The following is a 27,546-nucleotide window of genomic DNA, read 5'->3' as shown; positions in this document are numbered from 1 at the left end:
GCTTTTGGGGTTCTTATAACATGACATTAAACACAATGAACATCAGAAATTTTATTGGATAAAACATTTAACACTGACATAATTTATCACAAATAAAAAGTTTTACAAATCAAGAGCAGTTCAGGAATATACCTCTTGAAAAGCCAGTTAGGATTAATGTACCTGGCCTCCTTTACTGTGTCCAGTTAGGGACATATGTAAAGAAGCTTGTGCTATGAGCTAACCAATTACTGCATAGAATATTGCAGGCTCAGATAAATTTCACCACATATAAAGGGGCAGTAAGAATATAATAAAAGAACATTATTAGGTCAAACTCCAGCCACCACGTTCCTTATTTAGAGGAGCCAATCGGGACTTGCGTCTGACAGGGCTTGCCACTGCTGAAGTGTTAACAAAATCTCCATAGTTTGGCTTCAGCAGAAATAAAAAGAAACATTAGGGACACATAGCAAGGTTAGGTTTGTGAAGTCTGCAGTGTTCTTTTGTTTTCAGGACTGGAAAATCCACAGTTTGCAGACTTTAGTCACATGAGAAGAGACAACCTACATCATTTAAATGTACTGTGAAGGTATTTTACTATGCAGAATTAAAGGGACATGAAACCCAAATGTTTTACTTCATGATTCAGACATAGCATACAATTTTAAGTAACTTTCCAATTTACTTCTATTAAAGGGACAGTCTACACAAAAATTGCTATTTTTAAAAAAGATAGATAATGCCTTTACTACCCTTTCCCCAGCTTTGCACAACCAACATGGTTATATTAATATACTTTATAACATTTAAACCTCTAAATTTCTGCCTGTTTTTAAGCCACTAAAGACAGCCTCTTATCACATGCTTTTTTATTATCTTTTCACAACAAGACTGCTAATCCATGTGTGCCATATAGATAACATTGTGCTCACGTCCCTGGAGTTATTTAAGAGTTAGTACAACACAGCACTAAATGCAAGTCAATAGATAATAAATAAATAGCCATGTGATCAGGGGCTGTCAGAAGATGCTTAGATACAAGGTAATCACAGAGGTAAAAAGTATATTAATATAACTGTGTTGGTTGTCTTTCCCTTTAACTAATTTTCTTTGCTCTTGATATCCTTTGTTGAAATGCATACCTAGGTAGGCTTAGGTGCTGGGAGCTAGCTGATGATTGGTGGCTGCTCATATATATCTCTTATGGTTGGCTTAACAATGTGTTTAGCTAGTTCCCAGCAGTGTTAATTTTGTCGACTAAAACAAGACTAAAATGACTATAAAACTAAAGAAATTCTAACTATAATACGACTAAAGACTAAAACTAAAATGGCATTGGAGCTTGATGCCTCATGTTTCTGGCGGGCTTGCAGGCTCGCCAGAAACAGCAGTTATGAAGCAGCGGTCACAAAGACCGCTGCTCCATAACCTGTCCGCCTGCTCTGAGCGGGCGGACACACATCGCTGGAAATCAACCCGATCGAGTACGATCGCTTTGATTGACACCCCCCTGCTGGCAGCCCATTGGCTGCGAGTCTGCAGGGAGCGGCGTTGCACCAGCAGCTCTTGTGAGCTGCTGGTGCAATGCTGAATACGGCGAGCTCAGCGAGGTCTGGCGGACCTGATCCGCAGTGTCGGATCAGGTCCGCCAGACCTTGATAAATATGCCCCTATGTCTAAAACGAAATCAAAATGACATTTTAGTCAAAAGACTAAATCAAAATTTGCTAACAAAAACATTTTATGCAAGTTGTTATAATCAATCCATATCCAATTACTGCTCTTTTGTCAAATTTACAAAACTTAATTTTATTAAATTTTAAGATAAAGACATGTTATATACCACAACAGTTAAATCTGTTAAATCTGTATTGCATGTTCAAACCTTAATACCATAAATAAAATCAGGTTAATAAACCTTTACTCCAGGAGTATATAATGAGTTTGGAAGTTCTAGAGCAGTGCTAATATCGTTGCCAAATTTTTTTCGAATCTGTGAACAATCAATTGATTCTTCCTATTGAAATAAGCATAACCCACGAATAATGGTTTAAGTTATGCTGTGCCTGTGCTAGCTGCAGAAACTTTTTGTTGTGTTGAGTTACTTGATACTTGTTTTAATTATTAACAGAGAACTGTTAAAGTTTTTATACTGGGTAATATGTTCAATACAGCCAATACAGTTTTGCTTTTTTTATATTTTAGAGTTGCACTTCTGTTTGTTTATGAAACTTGGTTTTATTTAATTTTTAAAGTTTAATAAAGATGTTACATATCACAACGGCTAAATCTGTGTCTGTATTGCATGTTTAAACCTTAATACCATAAATATTAACAGGTGTTATGTTTACTCCTGGAGTATATAATCAGTTTGCAAATTATAAAGAAATGCTTAAATAATGCATTACACTTTAACTACACCCCTAATTTTTTAGTCAACTAAAATCTACTGGAGATTCAGTCGACTAAAACTAGACTAAAACTAAAGCAATTCAGATGACTAAAACTAGACTAAAACTAAAGCAATTCAGATGACTAAAACTAGACTAAAACTAAAGCAATTCAGATGACTAAAACTAGACTAAAACTAAAGCAATTCAGATGACTAAAACTAGACTAAAACTAAAGCAATTCAGATGACTAAAACTAAAGCAATTCAGAAGACTAAAACTAAAGCAATTCAGAAGACTAAAACTAAAGCAATTCAGATGACTAAAACTAGACTAAAACTAAAGCAATTCAGATGACTAAAACTAGACTAAAACTAAAGCAATTCAGATGACTAAAACTAGACTAAAACTAAAGCAATTCAGATGACTAAAACTAGACTAAAACTAAAGCAATTCAGAAGACTAAAACTAAAGCAATTCAGAAGACTAAAACTAAAGCAATTCAGAAGACTAAAACTAAAGCAATTCAGATGACTAAAACTAAAATGGCATTTTAGCCAAAAGACTAAAACTAAGCCTAAATTGAAATTTGCCGTCAAAATTAACACTGGTTCCCAGTAGTGCAATGCTGCTCCTTCAACAAAGGATACAAAAATAATGAAGCTAAATTCATAATAGAAGTGATTTGGAAAGTTGTTTAAAAGTGTATGTTCTATCTGAATCATGAAAAAGTTTGGGATTCACGTTTCTTTAAGCTTTATATATTACAATCTCAAAGTTTACTATTCTTTAATTATGATGGAACTGCTTTTCAGACTTATTTCAGCAAGAATATTTAATTAACAAATAAGGGCAAGGCGGCACTACAATCCAAAAAAGTGGGAGAAACTTATCAAATAAAAATATTTCTATGGAAGAAGGTGCTAATCCTCCAAAAATAACAATTAAATTACACAAAAGAGAGAAAGTATGGGGGCTATTAGCACTATTCCCTATATATATATATATATATATATATATATAAAATCCACTGAAATAAGTGCACTCCCACGAATAGTAAGTTTCAATTCTGCCAGGGTGCTGTAGAAAGTTCAAATATCCAAATTATACCACAAGCACTCACTGGACTTGATACAGGTGAAATAAAAAGTGTTTTATTCCATAAAAGCAAGTGACGTTTCGGGGTGTTCACCCCTTCATCAGACCAACCCGTTGGTCTGATGAAGGGGTGAACCCCCCCCCGCAACGTCACTTGTTTATATGGAATAAAACACTTTTTATTTCACCTGTATCAAGTCAAGTGAGTGCTTGTGGTATAACGTAGATATATATATGGAATAGTGCTGTAAGCCCCCATACTTTCTCTCTTTTGTAATTATTTCAGCAAGAGCAGACAAATATATAATGAATTTATCTTGCGGTGTTAAAAAAAAAATATATTAAATGTTTTACAGGGGATTTAAAGGGACATGAAACCGCAAACTTTTCTGTCATGATACAGCAGTGTTTTTCATTACATCTTAACTAGAGCACAGGTGAAATAATCAGCTGATGGGTGAGAGCAGGTTAGTAACCATGGTTACTGATCAGCTCAGAGGTGTAACTAGAAACCACAGGGCCCAGGTGCAAGAATCTAAGAATGCCCCCCCCCCCAAAAAAAAGGTGAATTTGATACGTCATTTTTTTTTTTAACATTTAACACAGAAAAAAATGTACCCTGTGCCCACAGTCTGTGAGATGGTCTGACCCCCTATTACTGTATATAGTTACACTGTTTAATCCACCAGTACTGCATATAGTGAGTTAGTGGCACAGTCTGTAATCTGCTGGTGAGATGGCTGGCCTGACCCCACCCACCCCAGTATTTCATAAAGTGACCACAGTAGTCTGTGACATGATCCAGCCCCCCCGTACTGTATATAGAGATACTGTATATGTTTACCCCCTGCCCCCCCCCCCATGCTTTAGTAACAAGGTCTGTAATTTGCTGGTTCCACAAACATACACACACACACACACACATACATGCATAAATACACACACAGTCACATACATACATACACACACACATACATGCATAAATACACACACAGTCACATACATACATACACACATACATACACACACACAAACACCAATGGGTAAAACAAAAACTAGTGAAGTATCACATCACACTCACATGATATCAGTGCAGGCAGTGGCAGGTCAACGCTTTTTATTTTTTTTTAGCTGGGCCTCCACCCTCATGCGCCCGGTCATAGTTGCGAACTCTGCACCCCCTGTAGTTCTGCCCCTGGATCAGCTGGTTATTTCACCTGTGCTCTTGTTCAGACATAATTAATATCTGGCCTATTAAGGGTCCTAAAGATTGGGTTTGGGAAACTGGGATAGAGTATATCATTTTAAACAACTTTCCAATTTACTTTTATTATCCAATTTGCTTAATTTTCTTGGTATCCTTTGTTGAAGGAGCAGTAATGCACTACTGGGAGTTAGTTGAAAGTTAGCTGAAAGCCAATGAAAAGAGGTATATATGTGCAGCCATCAATCAGCAGCTTCTGAGCCTACATAGATATACTTTTCAACAAAGGATACAAAGATAACAACATAAATTGGAAAGTTGTTTAAAATAGTGTGCTCTATCTAAATCATATCCCTTTAACCATGAGTTTAATGTACATTTAAAATTGTACCACCAACTAAATTTCATGTAGTTTAACCAACATTTTCTGCTTTTTATAGGGCAGCAAAGAAAGGTATCACTGGCAGAGCCAGAATGTCAAACAAAGTGGAGTTGATGATATGGTCCTCCTGTCTAAAATCTCGGAAGAGGCCATTGTGGAGAACCTCAAAAAGAGGTACATGGATGACTACATATTTGTATCCTTTTAACATGTTGCTTTGACAGATGTCAGAATCGAATGATTTTAGCCAAATGTAAAATATGTTTTCTTTTGTACCAGCTCTTTTAAGTCCTGTGTATAATATTATCAGGAATGTAATTATTTTACTTAAACTAGGCATTTATAGAAAAATGAAACAGAAACTTTAATATAGAAAGTTTTATGAGAACTGTGTATTTGTCAGATAAAAAATATAAAATGTTAATATTAACATGACAAATTAAACCTTCAAAGTTCAGATAGAATGTATAATTTTAAACAACTTTTTACAAATTTACTTCAAATGTATCTCTTTCTCTTGTTATCTACTGTTGAAACGTACTTCTTACAATGAGAGCATACTGAGGTAGGCTCAAGTGGGTGTATGTGTCTGGAGAACTTATTGACTAGCATTGTTAAAAATTGGTGGTTTAGTTTATTGGTGTTTCTTCAACTTCAACTCACAAATTACAGAAGAATGGCCCTATACTTACCACGGGGAAGTTCTATTTCTAGTGAGCACAATCAAAATGGTTAAAAAATATATACACACTTTTTTGCCACATGTTTGACTGCTAAAAGTAGTTTATAAAGCACCAGGTACCAGCTGCTACCTGCTTAATCAACTAAATCTAAAAAGTATTATTAAGTACTTTTACACTAATTAAAAAAAGGATCTTAAACAATAACATAGCAAACAAACATGCCCTCTATACCCATAATGCCCTTGTTCTAATTCATTAAAGAGACTTGCATACTTTTCTATGTTTTTGTAACATGTTAATTACACACTAATTACTATTAAAAAGGATCAATCACTATACATGTGTGTTTCAGCTTTGATTTAATTAATAAACCTGGGAAATTGCAATTTTAATTGTCTTATTATTAAGGTAGTTTTTTTATATTAATATATATTCAAATCAATAGATTAACAACTACAATGGCAATTCCTGCATGTTTTCAGGAGTTTTCCACTTCCAAAATGAGGCTTTCCCGCATTGGCAGTTTATGATTGTGATCACTTATAAAGAATGCTGACTATTTCTACTGATTTTTTTAAAAGATTTCCAAAAATATCAACTCCATTGTTGCAAACACAACTGAATTCTCCTAAAAATACCTAACTATGCACTCATGGAAAGTATCTAACTTAAAGTGCATTGAGTTCACGAGAATGTGCTTCTATAGGCTCCAATGTGAGCCTCATTCTGATTATTTACATATATATTTACTGGGAATGGGAACACACAGTTCCCATAGACTGCAATGTAAAGGCACTTTTCAGTGCCATTTTTTTTCTAACAACCCACTCCAGCCAACTTAAGCCACAAAATCCTGCCTAGTGCAGTTATTTTATTAAAAAAATAAAGATGCTGCTATCTTAATTTTTTAATAAGATACACTAGACTTTATTTTAAGGGGCATTTGGGGCACATTTATAACATTAACCAGAGATCTGATCTCTGGTTAATTTTAAAAGCGCTAATTGCTACCGTGAGCTTGAGGTAGCTATAACCAGCCACTTGTAAGGGATGATTAATTATTGCATGCCTGCAAACGGGCAAATTTCATTATACAACCACTTTCTAGCCAACAGCTTCAAAGCAGTTTCATCATCCATTTACAACAAAAAATGCAATCCTGAATGGTTAACTAATCAAGAATGTAAATAGACAGAATCTTAATTGTGTAGGGACAGAGCTGTAAAGGTTTATTGAAGTGGAAAAATGTATGGGTTAATTGTAGAATCATATCAGCTGCAACAATGGTTTAACTATGGAGAGGGTGCAAAGAGGAAGGTGCAGTGGAGGTGTTTTGGTGGGGGTGTTCCATAAGGGACTAAGTGGGCTTACATTGGGGGTAGTCACAGTTACTGTTAACTGCACTGGGAATTGTTTTGGATCAGATCAGAAAGGGTTAATTGCCCTGAAGAGTTCCAGGTATTCTTTGTGAGGTTTAAGAGTAGTAGACGGAGCTTGTTCAGTATGCATAGAGTTAAATGCTTGGTAGTTGACAGGTAAATGCTCAAGCGGTTAAATTTGGTAGGGAGCCAGGTCAACATGAATATGATTAAGTGTGATGGGGAGATGCCCAAGGCACTGCAGATAGCATTTAAGTTAAGTGTAGTGGGGGAGAGCATGGTTTGGAAATGGGGGATTGAGATAGCAAAGTTTACTTGTGGAGGGGGTTTGGGACAGTAAAATTAGGCTTCTATTGGGGGATCACAAACACACAGTTATGCTTAAGATGTTGTCGAGGGAAAGAGAAAGCACATTTAGAGAATTCTGGCTTCACAAGGTTCGATATTTTGTTGTGGGTAACGTTGCAATTAGGTTAAGTATAGAGAATGAGATCCTGATGGTGCAATTATGGTAGTTTGTGGTAGTGATGTTAAGTTTATGCAAAAATAGGGTGCTAAACAGTGCTTCATCTAAAAAAAATATTAAAACTCTTAGGTCCAGATTATGAGTGGAGCGCAAGCGATAATGGTTTTATCGTGAGTGTTTGCGCTTGTCAGGCCTAATGCTGGTATTCCAAGTTGAAAGTAGATGCAATCACTTGAGCGCAATTACGATTTACACTAGAATAATTACAGTGACTTCAGGGCTATAGTTAACTTTCGCAAAAAAAAGTATTTAAAAAAATATAGCACACTAAAGTTATAGGGGCTCAAAGATATGAGGTCTCTGGAGTTAGAATAAAAGACAGGCAAATGGTTTTAACATTGATATACATACATATACATGTCTAAAGATGTATATGTACAGTATATGTGTGTGTATATATATTTATATATATACACAGTATATACGTATATATATATATATATATATATATATATATATATATATATATATATATATATATATATATAGACAACGGTAAAGAACTTGATCCCAGGCGAGGTATTTAAAAGCACAAAAAGTCTTTATTTAATTCCACTTGTGGTAAAAGCATAAGGAGGTACCAAAACACATAAAAAGAATATTCACACGAAAGCATAGGCTAACATGTTTCGGCCTGATGCCGTAGTCGTAGCTGGAGTAATGCAAGCGTGTGAAGCATTTAAAAGGACATCTGTTCAGTGATAGGTCAAATAGAAACCAATCATGAGCCTTCATTTTAAGTGTGTGTGAATTCAGACAATTAACCCGTTAGTTGCCAAAAAGATACATAGAAAACTTTGCACATCGTTCTTGCATAATTACAAAATGCATTCTTAAATTATAGACATTTTAGCCTGAAGGACAATTACATGAGTAATGTACGTAAACTTTTAAACTTAAGAGCTATGTGATACTATGTAAATATGTATCAAATAAATAAATCGAGTCAAAGGGAGCAATGCAATTGCTGATACATTTATATATGGTCAAACTGGGACAATTACGAGTCTATATAACTTGGTAAAATGGACAATATTCTGCATATGGAATGGAATATCATAAGCTTGGAAATGATAATAAATAAATCGAAAAGGCTCAATTCCATGTAGAGCTAAAATAAAACTTTTCCTTTATTAAAATATCCAATGCATATGTTAATATCCACCCTCAATCTCTATATGCAGCACAGTGTTCATACACACTGTTAAACCGGTATTCACAGTTAAATGAGTGGGGGTAAACTGATAAATAAATGAAATGTCAATAAATACAAAACAACTCTTTCTTATTTTAGTTAGTATCAATAAACAAACAATAATAATGAAAATGTAAATGATAAATACTAGAATGGAGGGACGTAAGTGTAGATTTCAGCATAATAATAATAGTCATATGAGACTGTACGTGTATACACTAGTGAAAATGAGTATAACACATTTTAGTATTTATGTTTTGAAATTTGTAGTTGTATTTGGTATTGAATATTGACTGAATGTGCGATCAGTCCAAAGGTGGACACAGATATGATAAACCTGATCTATTTCCAATAATTAATTAAGTCATATTCTGAGTTGAGGCCCTTGGGCACGCGTGTTTGCAATCTAAAGATCCAAAACATTTTGCGTTTCCCCAAAGCCTCATCTCTATTACCGCCTCTAGGAGGGTGTTTAACCCATTCAATGGCTTGCCATCTTAGTGTGTTGTTATTTTTATTGTGTATGTTTTTGAAATGTTTCATCAAGGGTGTGGTTGCTTCACCAGTCTTAATAGAGGAAAGATGATTCCTTATCCTCGTATTGACATCTGTCGTGGTGAGACCCACATATTGAAGGTTACATTGGATACAAGTCAGGACATAAATGACATAAGAGGATGTACAGTTGAGGCAAGAGTCAATGCTAAACTCCTCTCCAGTCACTTTTGACTGAAATTTGTTTGAGAGGGTAGCAAATTCACACGGTCTACATCTGGACTTGCCACACCTGTACATCCCCCTATGTCGAAGCCAAGACCCACTTGGGGGATCAGCTGGACTGGGAAGTTCAGAGGGAGACAAGTAGTTCCCTATGGTCTTACTCTTTCTGTAGGAACAGCGTAAGCCTTGTTCCACACATTTAGTCAATTTGTTATCAGCTACTAGAAGTGCAAAATGTTTTTTCACTATTTTGCATATACTTCTATATTCTTCGCTGTATTCAGTTACAAAAGTAACCTGGTCACTGTGAGTGGAAACAGATTTTTTGTTTTTGGACTGTTGTAACAATGTCTGTCTATCAAGTCTGTCTACTTGTGTTTGTGCTCTCTCCAATACATGCTTCGGATAACCCCTATGTTTTAATCTCTCTTTCATTTCAGTTCTTTGCTTTATATAGGTTTTTTCCTCGGTACAATTTCTTTTAATCCGTATAAGCTGTCCCTTAGCAACAGCAAAAGGCACATGCCTGGGGTGACAACTCTTGGCATGTAAAATTGTATTTCTGGTAATGGGTTTCCTATACAGATCACTGACTATCTGTCCATTACTTCTATGCATTAAAGTGAGATCTAAAAAATTGATACAGGTTTCATGTTTTTCAAATGTAAATTCAAGTCCCATCGAATTGTTATTCAGACCTTGTACAAACAAATCCACAGATTCGGTTTCTCCCTGCCAAATAAATAGCAGGTCATCGATATAACGTCTGTAAAAGACGATGTTATTCTTGTAAGCATTTCTATCTCCATAGATGTGGGACAGCTCCCACCAACCCATAAAAAGGTTGGCGTAAGAGGGGGCAAATTTGGCCCCCATGGCTGTCCCACATCTCTGGAGATAGAACTTGCCCTCGAATCTGAAAAAATTGTGTGTCAAGAGAAAATATGCTACCCTCAATACAAAATCCACAAATTTTGTAGAAAAGTTAGAATAACTTTTGAGAAAAAATGAGAGAGCCTGTATGCCTTGGTCATGTGGAATGGACGAGTAGAGGGCTGTAACATCTACTGTGACCCAAACATTGTTAGTATCCCAATGTAATGTCTCAATTAAATTAACCAAGTCTTTGGTGTCTTTTAAGTAACTTTGTAAAGCCGTGACAAAGGGGTTAAGTATGGCATCAAGCCATTGGGATAGGTGTTCCAACATGGAACCTATCCCACTCACTATCGGGCGACCTGTTACATTGGTAAGTGTTTTGTGCACCTTTGGAAGGTGGTGGAAGATGGGCACCACTGGGTTATGGACCAAAAGATAGTCAAAGGTAGATTGATCAAGGTGCCCATCTTCCAACCCATCATCCAAAAGTGACATTAATTCCCTTTGGTATAAATTGGTGGGATCTCGAGTGAGGGGTTCATAGTTGTTAGTGTTATGAAGTTGTCTATAGGCTTCTTCAATGTACTTGTCTCTACTCATAACAACTACTGACCCCCCCTTATCCGCTGAGCGAATAACTATATCTTGGTTTTCACGTAATTCTAACAATGCTTGTTTCTCGGTTTTACTGAGATTCTGTCTCTTAGATTGAACCACACTCCCTGATCGAATTGTGTCAGAAAGTCTAGTTAAATCTGCTTCCACTCTATGGTAGAAGGTTTCAAGAATAGACCCCCTACTCTGAATTGGGTAGAATTCAGAAGGATTCTTGAAGCCATTAAAGCTATTGACTATATCTCTATCATCGACAATATCTCCCTGTCTCCCCAAGTTCTCCAAGGCAATCACATCACATGTCTCTTCGAAATTTAAATTCAAAACTGGATGCGGAGTCATGCCAGAGGTAACCACATTTTGTGTCATTCCTATAGAACCCTGCTCAATATCACTAAAATGTTTTTTAAGGGTTAAGTTACGTATCAATTTGTTGATATCCAACATGGTGTGAAACAAATTAAAATTACATGTTGGCGCAAAGTGTAAACCATAACTTAATACCCTTAGTTGTGTTTCTGATAGATTATAAGCAGAGAGATTAATAACATTGTTTACTTGTATTTTGTGTTCCTGTTCCCCCTCCGTGGGTATCTCTCTTGCTTCTCTTGGCCTATTCCTGTTTTCTCTGTTGGTTTGTAAAAAACCTGTTCAAAAACTTGTCGATCTACACTAGTGTTAGTAGTGGTAGGTACAATTTGTGTAGTAGTAGTGTGACTGATATATTTGGACCCTGAGTTTGTATGTGGGGGTGCTTTCTTGGTGGTTTGCTCTTTCGGTCTCACTGTTTGGCTATTGGTGTACTGATCTTGCGTGGGAAACTGAATCGTAACCTGTTTTTCAGGGATCTTGTTTTTGAGTATACCTTTTGTTGTTACAGGTATATCCTCACTGCTATACGCACCAATATCTTCACCTGATTCCCCTTCACTATCTGAAGTACCAGAAAGTGTTGTCTCCTTATTGGAGGCCCCTTGTCTGCCACCCCTACCTCTACTCCTACTCCTGGATCTCCCCCTTCGATTAAATCTCCTATTTTGATTACTCTGTTGGTGATGCCAATTATAGACTATTTTATTTTCATAGTCTACAGAATTTCTAAGATATTTTGTATGTTTCAAATTTAATACAAGATTCTTAGACTCTAAGAGAGTATTTCTTAATATCCCATCAAATTTGGAAAAATTAATGTCATCCCTCCTGTTATTAAGCTCAAGTTGTAGTGTGCCAATCTTATTTCTAATAATATCAAGCTGTTGTGTTTTGTAAGAAATAAGCCAATGCATAAGCCTGAAAGAACATTCAGTGAGTATAAGATTCCAAGATTCCACTAGGTCTATTTCTTTAACCTCAAAAGTCGGAAATTTGTTTATCCTCAAGCCTCTTGGTATAATCTGCAATTTTATATACTTATCAAGTGTCCAAACATCAAACTGAAGTTTATGTTCTTTTACAAGCAATTTTTCAATTTCATCAAATAAATCCCCCAAACAATATGTAGTTATATCAGTTGAAAAGACTCTGTCCATAACCAAACAGTCATTGCTCCTTTCAGTGACCGGTAACAAGGAATAAAAGTCTGAAGTGGTACTCTCCATGTATTGTTGTATAGAAGCTCTAAAAGGTGCAGCTTAAATTGAGGCAGTGCTACCAGGAAGCACTGAAATAATAATCAAAGGGAAGAAGTTCAATAAACTGCACAAAATGGTGTAAAACTATAAGCAAGATTCAGCGTGATATGTATCTCCTTCCTGTGATATGTGAAAGTTCACTTGGTAGTGCAGTATCAAACAGCAATGATGCAAACAAACAAACAGAGGCGGACTCTATCCCCGGTGTTACTGACACTAGCGGTGCTTAGTGGGACCTCCTAGAGCAATCTATGCCCAATTACAGCGATATGCTGTGCCCACTCACCGCTCTCCTAGTGCCTCCAGCGTCTGGAAAAACCACCGTGATCTCCGAAATCCTTTGGCTCTCTGCTTGTTCGAATACGGCGTTCCGCCATGGTGCCGGGAGGAGTGTCCTCTCACGTGACCTTGTCACGGCCAATCGACTTGGTTGCTGTCGTAACCAGGCAACAGCATAGGTGAATCCAGCGTGTCAACAGGTGGTGCTAAATCTGCGAGCTTCTCCTCGCACTAGGGAATCCTGGTGCAAATTTAGACAACGGTAAAGAACTTGATCCCAGGCGAGGTATTTAAAAGCACAAAAAGTCTTTATTTAATTCCACTTGTGGTAAAAGCATAAGGAGGTACCAAAACACATAAAAAGAATATTCACACGAAAGCATAGGCTAACATGTTTCGGCCTGATGCCGTAGTCGTAGCTGGAGTAATGCAAGCGTGTGAAGCATTTAAAAGGACATCTGTTCAGTGATAGGTCAAATAGAAACCAATCATGAGCCTTCATTTTAAGTGTGTGTGAATTCAGACAATTAACCCGTTAGTTGCCAAAAAGATACATAGAAAACTTTGCACATCGTTCTTGCATAATTACAAAATGCATTCTTAAATTATAGACATTTTAGCCTGAAGGACAATTACATGAGTAATGTACGTAAACTTTTAAACTTAAGATAAGATATTATTAGAAATAAGATTGGCACACTACAACTTGAGCTTAATAACAGGAGGGATGACATTGATTTTTCCAAATTTGATGGGATATTAAGAAATACTCTCTTAGAGTCTAAGAATCTTGTATTAAATTTGAAACATACAAAATATCTTAGAGATTCTGCAGACTATGAAAATAAAATAGTCTATAATTGGCATCACCAACAGAGTAATCAAAATAGGAGATTTAATCGAAGGGGGAGATCCAGGAGTAGGAGTAGAGGTAGGGGTGGCAGACAAGGGGCCTCCAATAAGGAGACAACACTTTCTGGTACTTCAGATAGTGAAGGGGAATCAGGTGAAGATATTGGTGCGTATAGCAGTGAGGATATACCTGTAACAACAAAAGGTATACTCAAAAACAAGATCCCTGAAAAACAGGTTACGATTCAGTTTCCCACGCAAGATCAGTACACCAATAGCCAAACAGTGAGACCGAAAGAGCAAACCACCAAAAAAGCACCCCCACATACAAACTCAGGGTCCAAATATATCAGTCACACTACTACTACACAAATTGTACCTACCACTACTAACACTAGTGTAGATCGACAAGTTTTTGAACAGGTTTTTTACAAACCAACAGAGAAAACAGGAATAGGCCAAGAGAAGCAAGAGAGATACCCACGGAGGGGGAACAGGAACACAAAATACAAGTAAACAATGTTATTAATCTCTCCGCTTATAATCTATCAGAAACACCACTAAGGGTATTAAGTTATGGTTTAAACTTTGCGCCAACATGTAATTTTAATTTGTTTCACACCATGTTGGATATCAACAAATTGATACGTAACTTAACCCTTAAAAAACATTTTAGTGATATTGAGCAGGGTTCTATAGGAATGACACAAAATGTGGTTACCTCTGGCATGACTCCGCATCCAGTTTTGAATTTAAATTTCGAAGAGACATGTGATGTGATTGCCTTGGAGAACTTGGGGAGACAGGGAGATATTGTCGATGATAGAGATATAGTCAATAGCTTTAATGGCTTCAAGAATCCTTCTGAATTCTACCCAATTCAGAGTAGGGGGTCTATTCTTGAAACCTTCTACCATAGAGTGGAAGCAGATTTAACTAGACTTTCTGACACAATTCGATCAGGGAGTGTGGTTCAATCTAAGAGACAGAATCTCAGTAAAACCGAGAAACAAGCATTGTTAGAATTACATGAAAACCAAGATATAGTTATTCGCTCAGCAGATAAGGGGGGGTCAGTAGTTGTTATGAGTAGAGACAAGTACATTGAAGAAGCCTATAGACAACTTCATAACACTAACAACTATGAACCCCTCACTCGAGATCCCACCAATTTATACCAAAGGGAATTAATGTCACTTTTGGATGATGGGTTGGAAGATGGGCACCTTGATCAATCTACCTTTGACTATCTTTTGGTCCATAACCCAGTGGTGCCCATCTTCCACCACCTTCCAAAGGTGCACAAAACACTTACCAATGTAACAGGTCGCCCGATAGTGAGTGGGATAGGTTCCATGTTGGAACACCTATCCCAATGGCTTGATGCCATACTTAACCCCTTTGTCACGGCTTTACAAAGTTACTTAAAAGACACCAAAGACTTGGTTAATTTAATTGAGACATTACATTGGGATACTAACAATGTTTGGGTCACAGTAGATGTTACAGCCCTCTACTCGTCCATTCCACATGACCAAGGCATACAGGCTCTCTCATTTTTTCTCAAAAGTTATTCTAACTTTTCTACAAAATTTGTGGATTTTGTATTGAGGGTAGCATATTTTCTCTTGACACACAATTTTTTCAGATTCGAGGGCAAGTTCTATCTCCAGAGATGTGGGACAGCCATGGGGGCCAAATTTGCCCCCTCTTACGCCAACCTTTTTATGGGTTGGTGGGAGCTGTCCCACATCTATGGAGATAGAAATGCTTACAAGAATAACATCGTCTTTTACAGACGTTATATCGATGACCTGCTATTTATTTGGCAGGGAGAAACCGAATCTGTGGATTTGTTTGTACAAGGTCTGAATAACAATTCGATGGGACTTGAATTTACATTTGAAAAACATGAAACCTGTATCAATTTTTTAGATCTCACTTTAATGCATAGAAGTAATGGACAGATAGTCAGTGATCTGTATAGGAAACCCATTACCAGAAATACAATTTTACATGCCAAGAGTTGTCACCCCAGGCATGTGCCTTTTGCTGTTGCTAAGGGACAGCTTATACGGATTAAAAGAAATTGTACCGAGGAAAAAACCTATATAAAGCAAAGAACTGAAATGAAAGAGAGATTAAAACAAAGGGGTTATCCGAAGCATGTATTGGAGAGAGCACAAACACAAGTAGACAGACTTGATAGACAGACATTGTTACAACAGTCCAAAAACAAAAAATCTGTTTCCACTCACAGTGACCAGGTTACTTTTGTAACTGAATACAGCGAAGAATATAGAAGTATATGCAAAATAGTGAAAAAACATTTTGTACTTCTAGTAGCTGATAACAAATTGACTAAATGTGTGGAACAAGGCTTACGCTGTTCCTACAGAAAGAGTAAGACCATAGGGAACTACTTGTCTCCCTCTGAACTTCCCAGTCCAGCTGATCCCCCAAGTGGGTCTTGGCTTCGACATAGGGGGATGTACAGGTGTGGCAAGTCCAGATGTAGACCGTGTGAATTTGCTACCCTCTCAAACAAATTTCAGTCAAAAGTGACTGGAGAGGAGTTTAGCATTGACTCTTGCCTCAACTGTACATCCTCTTATGTCATTTATGTCCTGACTTGTATCCAATGTAACCTTCAATATGTGGGTCTCACCACGACAGATGTCAATACGAGGATAAGGAATCATCTTTCCTCTATTAAGACTGGTGAAGCAACCACACCCTTGATGAAACATTTCAAAAACATACACAATAAAAATAACAACACACTAAGATGGCAAGCCATTGAATGGGTTAAACACCCTCCTAGAGGCGGTAATAGAGATGAGGCTTTGGGGAAACGCAAAATGTTTTGGATCTTTAGATTGCAAACACGCGTGCCCAAGGGCCTCAACTCAGAATATGACTTAATTAATTATTGGAAATAGATCAGGTTTATCATATCTGTGTCCACCTTTGGACTGATCGCACATTCAGTCAATATTCAATACCAAATACAACTACAAATTTCAAAACATAAATACTAAAATGTGTTATACTCATTTTCACTAGTGTATACACGTACAGTCTCATATGACTATTATTATTATGCTGAAATCTACACTTACGTCCCTCCATTCTAGTATTTATCATTTACATTTTCATTATTATTGTTTGTTTATTGATACTAACTAAAATAAGAAAGAGTTGTTTTGTATTTATTGACATTTCATTTATTTATCAGTTTACCCCCACTCATTTAACTGTGAATACCGGTTTAACAGTGTGTATGAACACTGTGCTGCATATAGAGATTGAGGGTGGATATTAACATATGCATTGGATATTTTAATAAAGGAAAAGTTTTATTTTAGCTCTACATGGAATTGAGCCTTTTCGATTTATTTATTATCATTTCCAAGCTTATGATATTCCATTCCATATGCAGAATATTGTCCATTTTACCAAGTTATATAGACTCGTAATTGTCCCAGTTTGACCATATATAAATGTATCAGCAATTGCATTGCTCCCTTTGACTCGATTTATTTATTTGATACATATTTACATAGTATCACATAGCTCTTAAGTTTAAAAGTTTACGTACATTACTCATGTAATTGTCCTTCAGGCTAAAATGTCTATAATTTAAGAATGCATTTTGTAATTATGCAAGAACGATGTGCAAAGTTTTCTATGTATCTTTTTGGCAACTAACGGGTTAATTGTCTGAATTCACACACACTTAAAATGAAGGCTCATGATTGGTTTCTATTTGACCTATCACTGAACAGATGTCCTTTTAAATGCTTCACACGCTTGCATTACTCCAGCTACGACTACGGCATCAGGCCGAAACATGTTAGCCTATGCTTTCGTGTGAATATTCTTTTTATGTGTTTTGGTACCTCCTTATGCTTTTACCACAAGTGGAATTAAATAAAGACTTTTTGTGCTTTTAAATACCTCGCCTGGGATCAAGTTCTTTACCGTTGTCTATATATATATATATATATATATATATATATATATATATACGTATATACTGTGTATATATATAAATATATATACACACACATATACTGTACATATACATCTTTAGACAATTAAAATTACATGTTGGCGCAAAGTTTAAACCATAACTTAATACCCTTAGTTGTGTTTCTGATAGATTATAAGCAGAGAGATTAATAACATTGTTTACTTGTATTTTGTGTTCCTGTTCCCCCTCCGTGGGTATCTCTCTTGCTTCTCTTGGCCTATTCCTGTTTTCTCTGTTGGTTTGTAAAAAACCTGTTCAAAAACTTGTCGATCTACACTAGTGTTAGTAGTGGTAGGTACAATTTGTGTAGTAGTAGTGTGACTGATATATTTGGACCCTGAGTTTGTATGTGGGGGTGCTTTCTTGGTGGTTTGCTCTTTCGGTCTCACTGTTTGGCTATTGGTGTACTGATCTTGCGTGGGAAACTGAATCGTAACCTGTTTTTCAGGGATCTTGTTTTTGAGTATACCTTTTGTTGTTACAGGTATATCCTCACTGCTATACGCACCAATATCTTCACCTGATTCCCCTTCACTATCTGAAGTACCAGAAAGTGTTGTCTCCTTATTGGAGGCCCCTTGTCTGCCACCCCTACCTCTACTCCTACTCCTGGATCTCCCCCTTCGATTAAATCTCCTATTTTGATTACTCTGTTGGTGATGCCAATTATAGACTATTTTATTTTCATAGTCTGCAGAATCTCTAAGATATTTTGTATGTTTCAAATTTAATACAAGATTCTTAGACTCTAAGAGAGTATTTCTTAATATCCCATCAAATTTGGAAAAATCAATGTCATCCCTCCTGTTATTAAGCTCAAGTTGTAGTGTGCCAATCTTATTTCTAATAATATCTTATCTTAAGTTTAAAAGTTTACGTACATTACTCATGTAATTGTCCTTCAGGCTAAAATGTCTATAATTTAAGAATGCATTTTGTAATTATGCAAGAACGATGTGCAAAGTTTTCTATGTATCTTTTTGGCAACTAACGGGTTAATTGTCTGAATTCACATACACTTAAAATGAAGGCTCATGATTGGTTTCTATTTGACCTATCACTGAACAGATGTCCTTTTAAATGCTTCACACGCTTGCATTACTCCAGCTACGACTACGGCATCAGGCCGAAACATGTTAGCCTATGCTTTCGTGTGAATATTCTTTTTATGTGTTTTGGTACCTCCTTATGCTTTTACCACAAGTGGAATTAAATAAAGACTTTTTGTGCTTTTAAATACCTCGCCTGGGATCAAGTTCTTTACCGTTGTCTAAATTTGCACCAGGATTCCCTAGTGCGAGGAGAAGCTCGCAGATTTAGCACCACCTGTTGACACGCTGGATTCACCTATGCTGTTGCCTGGTTACGACAGCAACCAAGTCGATTGGCCGTGACAAGGTCACGTGAGAGGACACTCCTCCCGGCACCGCGGCGGAACCCCGTATTCGAACAAGCAGAGAGCCAAAGGATTTCGGAGATCACGGTGGTTTTTCCAGACGCTGGAGGCACTAGGAGAGCGGTGAGTGGGCACAGCATATCGCTGTAATTGGGCATAGATTGCTCTAGGAGGTCCCACTAAGCACCGCTAGTGTCAGTAACACCGGGGATAGAGTCCGCCTCTGTTTGTTTGTTTGCATCATTGCTGTTTGATACTGCACTACCAAGTGAACTTTCACATATCACAGGAAGGAGATACATATCACGCTGAATCTTGCTTATAGTTTTACACCATTTTGTGCAGTTTATTGAACTTCTTCCCTTTGATTATATATATATATATATATATATATATATATATATATATATATATACGCAATTATTCTATACTTCTAAGAATAGTCGCTGCACTCCCTGGGTTTTCAAGTAAAACGTCTTTTCAATCCATTAAAATAATCTCATCCCCAAACGTTTCTGTACCGTTCTGGTACCTTTGTCAATGGGACATCGCATAGAGTGGTATGTGCGTAATACATTCCCCGCCCCTATTTAAACTAATCGTGACTAACACTTCCGGTCCAGCTGAGCCAATGATGTTCCACTGTGTCATCAATCTTACACGCCTACAGGTAAACAAAACCGCATGGCTAATTACCATAGCCTATCACTGCGTACTGTGCGTGACCTACAACACTAGTAAATAGTGCCGTCACCTGGGTAACAATCATCGGCTCAGATGATCACGGAATCCTTCACCTAAAAAATACTGTAATCTAACAAATTAGGCTGCTCATTAATGCTGAACAACCTTCTATATACATTTGTTTAAAATAACACACACATATCAAGAAAATTATTCCTGGGCAGTGAAACCTAGCTCCAGCTTCCTGCTTGCTAGAATATGGTAGATAAATTTGGCGATACTTGGTAAGTCAGGCAGACACCAGGGCAATTTCGGATCATGCACACATGTAACCTAGACCGTCCAGTCATAGAGACACGTATATTACAGGAAGACATTAAAGCCCAATTGTATATTCAGTCCTTTGGGGGCTACGGTGTCCAAGCGATATATCCATTGCGTCACAGTTTGTAGTAATTTATTGTGCCTATCACCCCTCTTCAATGGTGGCACATGGTCGATCAGCATGGTCCTTAGGCTAGCCGCAGTGTGCCCTGCCTGTAAAAAATGTCTGGCCACCGGTTGATCCAAAGTGAGTTTATTGATTGCTTCCCTTATGGCACAACGTTGGTTAGCCATCCTCTCTCTGAATGTCGCAGAGGTCTTACCCATGTAGACAAGAGAACAGGATAATATATATATCACATACTCGCTCATGCAGGTTAATCTGTGATGGATCTTGTATCTCTTACCCGTATGTGGATGGTGAAACAGAACATACTATTACAAGAAGTACAGTCCCCACATTTATAGCATCCTAGCTTCCTTTTTTTATCCAACCTTTTTGGTAGCATCTCACTGGGTCATTGTGGACAAGAATATCTCTCAACTTAGGAGCTTTCCTGTACACCATCCGAGGGGCTTCTGTTTGTGTGAATGGTAGTGATCTATCAGATTTCACTATGTCCCAATTCGATCGAATCGAATCCTCCATCACTTTGTGTAAAGTGGTGAATGCAGTTATAAAATTCACTTTGTTTGTAGTTCCCTTGTAAAAACGTTCCTTATTTAGGAGAAATAATTGATCATGTTGTGACACTTTTTCGTGAGCTTTGTTTATATCCAAAGGCCTGTATCCCCTCTTCTTCAACTTTTTCTTCATTGCTTCTTCTTGATGTGCCCTGGTGCTGTCAAGCGTGTTATTACGTGCTACTCGCATGAGCTGAGAGGAGATGACACTCTACTTCTGATGTTTTGGGTAAAAACTGTGTACTAAAAGCAGGGAATTCTTGTCTGTGGGTTTAGAATATAGTGTGGTAGCAAATCTCAAATCACCTTCAGTTTTTAAAGATATTTAAATCTAGAAATGGAATGGTGTCTATATTATATGCATACTTAAAACGTATGGGTGAATCAAGTGTATTCAAAGTATTAATCCAGGATACCAGAGTATAAACTGTACCTCTCCAGACAAGGAACACGCCATGTTCATGATGTAAGTCTCATACTATAGCATGTATAGATTGGCAAATGTGGGAGCCCTATTAGAGCCCATAGCAGTTCCTGATACTTGTAGAAAGAAATCTTTCTCAAATTTAAAGTATTTTTTTTTCTAGACAAAAAGTTAGTAACTGTAGTAGGAACTCTATGGGGGGTCCCGCATATGCCAATGATGTACTCAGCATGGACCTAACAGCCTGTACCCCCTCAGTGTGGTGAATCACAGTATATAGGCTGTTTATGTCCATAGTGACAAGCAGATCATCCTGTTCCAACAATGTAATTTCAACCAGTCTTCTAATAAGGGTAGATGAGTCTAATAAATGTGAAAAAGATTCTTTCACTACAGGCTGAAAATGAAAATCAATTAACTCAGCCATATGGGAACATAGTGACCCCCTGGCAGAAACAATAGGTCTACCAGGGGGATTCACCAGTGCCTTATGCACCTTGGGTAGAAGATATAATACAGGTGTCACTGGAAATGCACTACTCAAGTAGCCGTATTCATCCTCATCTATCACACCTGCTTCAAAAACACTAAGTGGGGTTACCCCTTAGTTTAGTATAAGTGGCACTATCGGACAACTGCCTATAGGCTTCCTTCCTATAGTCCGAATAGTCATTTGCACACTGTTTATCTGTCAAACTACCACAAGAATAAGCAAATACCAAGAGGATTTTGTATAAGAAATATTCCTACTATAGGCAGGTCTAATCCTGATTTCTGTAGGAAGAGGTGCTCCATTTTAAACAAATTCTCATATGATCTTAGTCTTCTGGTGATTGAGGAAACTAATAGGCTATACAACTTGGTTAAAGCTGAAATAAATTATGTAAAACAACAAAGCTATCATATGATTGTAAATGACTCTAGTAAAAATTGGGTAAAGAAATTAGAAACACAAATTGTGAAATATCGCAATGATTTACTCACTTTTAAGAATAATAAATTAGTCACCGTTGAAGCAGATTACAGTGAGAGACGGTAAAGATGACACTGGCTTCCAATTCAGATGTAGGAGACAGTTTAGGAATAGACAAACTGTGGACACAGTTGACAGCAGTGGGGGTGAAACATCTGAAGGAGACAATGTAACTTCTAGTGACACTGTGGGTACAGAACTTCCTTTAGGAGGGATTACAACAAGATCTGCAGGCAAGCCCCCCATACCTGTATCCAAAAGAAACGAAGTAGGAAACACGTCAGAAGGGGAGGATACAAAGAAAAAGCCCCCCAAATGGAAGTGAACATTGTATACCACCTGAGTTACCGTATATTGAGTGAAAACGAGAAGAGTGTACTGAATAAGGGTCTGTCCTTTGTCCCTACCCCCAAAAAATTATAAATTCTACGTGAATGTAGATATCTAAAAGTTGCAGAGACAACTGAAGTTATGGGATTTTTTCAAAGACAAACCACAGACCAAATCCGGTACATTCAGAACTCCTAGTGGTTTTGAACCAGCCAACTCCAATCCCTCTATAAGTAGTTTCACTTGCATGGTTACTGCTGATTGTGAACAAGCTAAACCTAAGACATATTTTTCTAATCTCACTAAAGATGAAAAGACAGCTTTACAGAGTCTGAAAGATGACACCTCCATTATTATCCATGCAGTGGACAACAGTGGGTCCATAGTTGTGCAAAACTATTCGGACTATAGGAAGAAAGACTATAGGCAGTTGTCCAATAGTGCCACTTATACTAAATTAAGGGGTAACCCCATCATGGTATTTAAGAAGACATTGGATAATATTTTAAAATGTGGTTTTGAAGCAGGTGTGATAGATGAGGATGAATACGGTTACATGAGTGTTACATTTCCAGTAACAGTCATAGTAACATAGTAGATGAGGTTGAAAAAAGACCAAAGTCCATCAAGTTCAGCCTATACAGATCTAAAATACTTACAAAAAGCTCCAGTTAAGCTTAAATAATCCCACTAAAAGGTGACCTATTTAATACTAGCAATCATAGCCATGAATTTTGTTTCTAGACAGAAATTTATCCAAACAATTTTTAAATGTATCTAGGGTATTGGCATTCACTACCTCCTTTGGTAATGAGTTCCACAATTTTATTGCTCTTATAGTGAAAAAACATTTCCTCCAACCTTAAATTGTGACCTCTTGTCACAAACCATTTTCTTGGAATAATCAGAGCTTCTGCCATCTCTGTATATGGGCCTTGAATATATTTATATAAAGTAATCATGTCACCTCTCAAGTGCCTTTTTTCTAAAGAAAACAGACCCAGTTTGGCTAGCCTCTCCTCATATTTTAAATTCTCCATTCCCCTTATTAGCTTTGTAGCCCTTCTCTGAACTTTTTCTAGTTCTACAATATCTTTTTTTGCGATCGGTCCCCAGAACTGCACTCCATACTCAAGGTGAGGTCTTACCAGGGATTTCTATAGTGACAGAATTATGCTTTCCTCCCTTGAATCAATGCCTCTTTTAATACATGCTAGTATCTTATTAGCCTTTGTAGCCACTGCCCTGCATTGTGCACCCATCTTTAGCTTGTTATCTATTACTACTCTCAAATCACTGTCCTCCTCTGTTTGGCTAAGTCTTGTCCCATTTAAATAATATGTTGCCTGCTTATTTTTACTTCCAAAATGTAGAACCTTGCATTTTCCCGTATTAAATCTCATTTTCCATTTACCTGCCCATACTTCTAATTTTTGCAGATCCCTTTGTAATGAAAGGTCATCCTGCTCTGACCTAATGACCTTACTTAATTTAGTATAATAAAAATTAAAAAAAAATAGAGATATCGCTATTTAATCCTTGCTCCAAGTCATTTATAAAAATATTAAAAAGAACAGGGCCCAGTACCGATCCGTTGGGGACTCCACTGATTACCTTTGTCCAATCTGAGTATGATCCATTCACTACTACTCATTCCTCCCTATCTTTTATCCAGTTATTTATCCATGAGCTAACAAATTTCAGCTATTCCCAGTCCCTTAATTTTGTGCATTAATCTCTCATGTGGCACTGTATTAAATGCCTTTGCAAAATCTAAGTACATCACATCAACTAATTCCCAATTATCTATATTTTTACTTACTTCCTAATAAAATCTAATTAGAATAGTCTGACATGATATATTTCTCATAAAACCATGCAATTTGAACTTGTAATCTTGTTTACACAAATGTGCTCATCAATATAATCTTTTATAATCCCTTCAAATATCTTCCCCACTATTGATGTCAGACTAACTGGTCTATAGCTTTCTGGATCATCCCTGCTTCCCTTTTACAAGAGTGGCATCCCATCAGCCTTATGCCAATCCTGGGGTACCATGCCTGAGGATAATGAGTCTTGAAAAATTAAGAGTAGAGGTTTGTCTATAACAGTGATAAATTCCCTTAACACCCTTGGGTGTATTCCATCTGGGCCTGGAGTTTTATTTACCTTAATATTATCCAGTTTTTTCCTGATATCCTCTATATATAACCCAGATAATGGTATGGGCTGGCATGTTCTAGTTTGTTCCAAAGTATCGTCCATTGGTTCCTCTCTTGTGTATACTGAAGAAAAAAATTGGTTTAGTACCTCAGCCTTCTCCCTATCACTGTTAGCCATGCTACCCTCCACGCATTTTAATGTACCTATATTGTCCTTCTTAGATTTTTTTGCTATTTATGTACTTAAAGAACCTTTTAGGGTTCGACTTAGAATTCTTTGCAATTAATTTTTCATTTGCAATTTTGGCAAATTTGATGGCTTTTTTTGCATGCTTTGTTATATTCCTTATAAATATGGTATGTTGAGTCTGTACTATTTTTTTTGAATAATTTAAATGCCCTACGTTTTTTCCTAATTTCTCTCATTTTTATTTGGATTTTTTATTTTTATTTTTATAACCATATGGTATTTGTTGATATGTATATTTATTTAACAAAGTTTTAAATGTTATCCATTTATTCTCTGTATTTTTATTAGAGGATACATGGGCGTCTATAAAAGCCGTCAAAAACATGAGAGTCAAGTATGGTGCGAAGAGCATTGGACTGGTGTTAACTAACAGTCATCGATGTCGCGGTTATTCGGGTTTTTCCCAACTTTATACCATTTCATTACTGTCCATGAACAAGCACATTTCTCTAAAGCTAATCTTTTATTTTCTTTCTAATGACACGATGAGTCCACAGATCATGATTAATTATTGTTGGGAGTATCACTCTTGCTAAGCAGGAGACGGCAAAGAGCACCACAGCAAAGCTGTTAAATATCACCTCCCTTCTATCCCACCCCAGACATTCTCTTTGCCTACGTTAGAGCAAGGAAGTGGTAAAGTTAGGTGTTAGTTAAATATTCTTCTATCAAGAGTTTATTATTTCTTAAGTAGTACAAGATTGTGCTGCTTTGTTATGGGGTGTAGCCGTAGTCCATATCAGTCTCTTCAGTAGAGCAGTGGTGGCTTTAGAGCAATGGGAACTTGTGGGACATAATTCTCACTGCGCCTCCCATATATTTATGCTGCCCTAATCCTGAAAGCATGAGTAAGATTACTCAGTCTTTATCTCTTTTTCCACAGGTCCATGCGAGGGAGAGGACCTCTCAAACCTAGTGAGCTGCCTTGCTGCCTGGCAGATTTATGAGGTAAGTGCTGACTTTATTTTTTCTGGGACTAGTAAAGAAAAAGGACTCTTTTTCATTAGGGAAAAAATATGGCTTTTTATTATTTTCCTGGAATGATACAGTAATCCTAATGTACTTAGGCTCAATGTTGGTGATACTCTGTTAGTTATTTATTACGGAGCCTCACATAAAATGTCGACTGACACGTTAATTTTGACATGCCCACAATGGGCGGGGCTTCTGTTGCGGTAGAATTATCTGTTGAGCACATATTTTCTCTCAATTACGGTATATGAATGAGAGAAATCTGGCTACTTGCCGTTTTTAATTAAAACGGATTAAAGATAGTTTAACATTATTTACAATAGCTCTGTTTTGGTTCCAGTTTTCATATACATTATCTCCGGTATTCCAACAAGGTTGACAACTCAGCAGAGCTAAGATGAGGTGTAGAAGCTGTTTGAAGTGTGTTGAATCTTTATTTTGAAGTAAAAAATAAAGCAATTACATTTTGTCAGTTCAAAAATAAAACAGTTACGTTTTTTTGCAGTTCATCAGGTTCCAGTCGGATAATATAACCTCAGTGGCTTACATCACCCGTGAGGGAGGAACTCAGAGTTCCTTGGCCATGACAGAGGTAGCCAAGATCATTCAGTGGGCAGAGACCCACAATTGCTGTCTGTTGGTGATCCACATTCCAGGAGTGGACATCTGGGAGGCGGACTTCCTAAGCAGGCAGACTATTCACCCGGGGGAGTGGGAACTCCATCCGGAAGTGTTTTCCAGCCTGATTCTCAAATGGGGTCAGTCGGAATTGGATCTCATGGCTTCTTGGCAGAATGGCAAGCTTCCATGGTACGGGTCGAGGTCAAGGAACCCTCAGGCTGTACTGATAGACGCTCTGACTGTACCTTGGAATTTCAGTCTCGCATACCTATTTCCTCCGTTTGCTCTTCTACCTCAAGTCATTGCTCGAATCAAGCAGGAGAGGGTGTCTGTGATCCTCCTTACACCGGCGTGGCCTCGCAGGATTTGGTATGCAGACCTGGTGGACATGTCATCTCTTCCACCTTGGAGACTTTTTTTGAGGAAGGACCTTCTACTTCAAGGACCCTTCTTTCATCCAAATCTAGTTTCTCTGAAGCTGACTGCTTCAAGATTAAACGCATAATTTTATCCAAGCATGGATTTTCGGAATCGGTCATTGAGACCATGATTGAGGCTCGTAAACCTGTGACTAGGAAGATTTACCATAAGATATGGCGTAAATATCTATACTGGTGTGAATCCAAGGGCTATTGTTTGAGTAGAGTTCAGATTCCTAGAATTCTGTCCTTTCTCCAAGAAGATTTGAAGAAGGGATTATCGGCAAGTTCCCTAAAGGGTCAAATATCTGCCTTGTCTATTTTGTTACATAAACGTCTGGCGGCCTTCCCAGATGTACAATCGTTTTGTCAGGCCCTAGTCAGGATCAGGCCTGTATTCAAACCAGTTACTCCTCCTTGGAGTCTTAAATTAGTTCTTAAAGTTCTTCAAGG

At 37.3% G+C, this 27,546-nt stretch overlaps 1 protein-coding gene across 1 annotated transcript in view; it reads left to right on the top strand.

Annotated features, from left to right (window-relative positions):
• The window catches only part of MYO1F (myosin IF), a 228,463-nt gene that overhangs the window by 50,106 nt on the left and 150,811 nt on the right, over positions 1 to 27,546 (top strand). Inside the window, exon 2 of the mRNA XM_053703064.1 lies at positions 5,115 to 5,252. Within this exon, the coding sequence (XP_053559039.1) occupies positions 5,115 to 5,252 (138 nt within the window). The remainder of the gene's footprint in view (positions 1 to 5,114; positions 5,253 to 27,546) is intronic.

Source organism: Bombina bombina, chromosome 2, assembly GCF_027579735.1.
Source record: "Bombina bombina isolate aBomBom1 chromosome 2, aBomBom1.pri, whole genome shotgun sequence".
Classification (NCBI taxonomy): Eukaryota; Metazoa; Chordata; class Amphibia; order Anura; family Bombinatoridae; genus Bombina; species Bombina bombina.
Note: the sequence above shows the minus strand (reverse complement) of the source record. Positions and strands in the feature narration are given on the sequence as shown.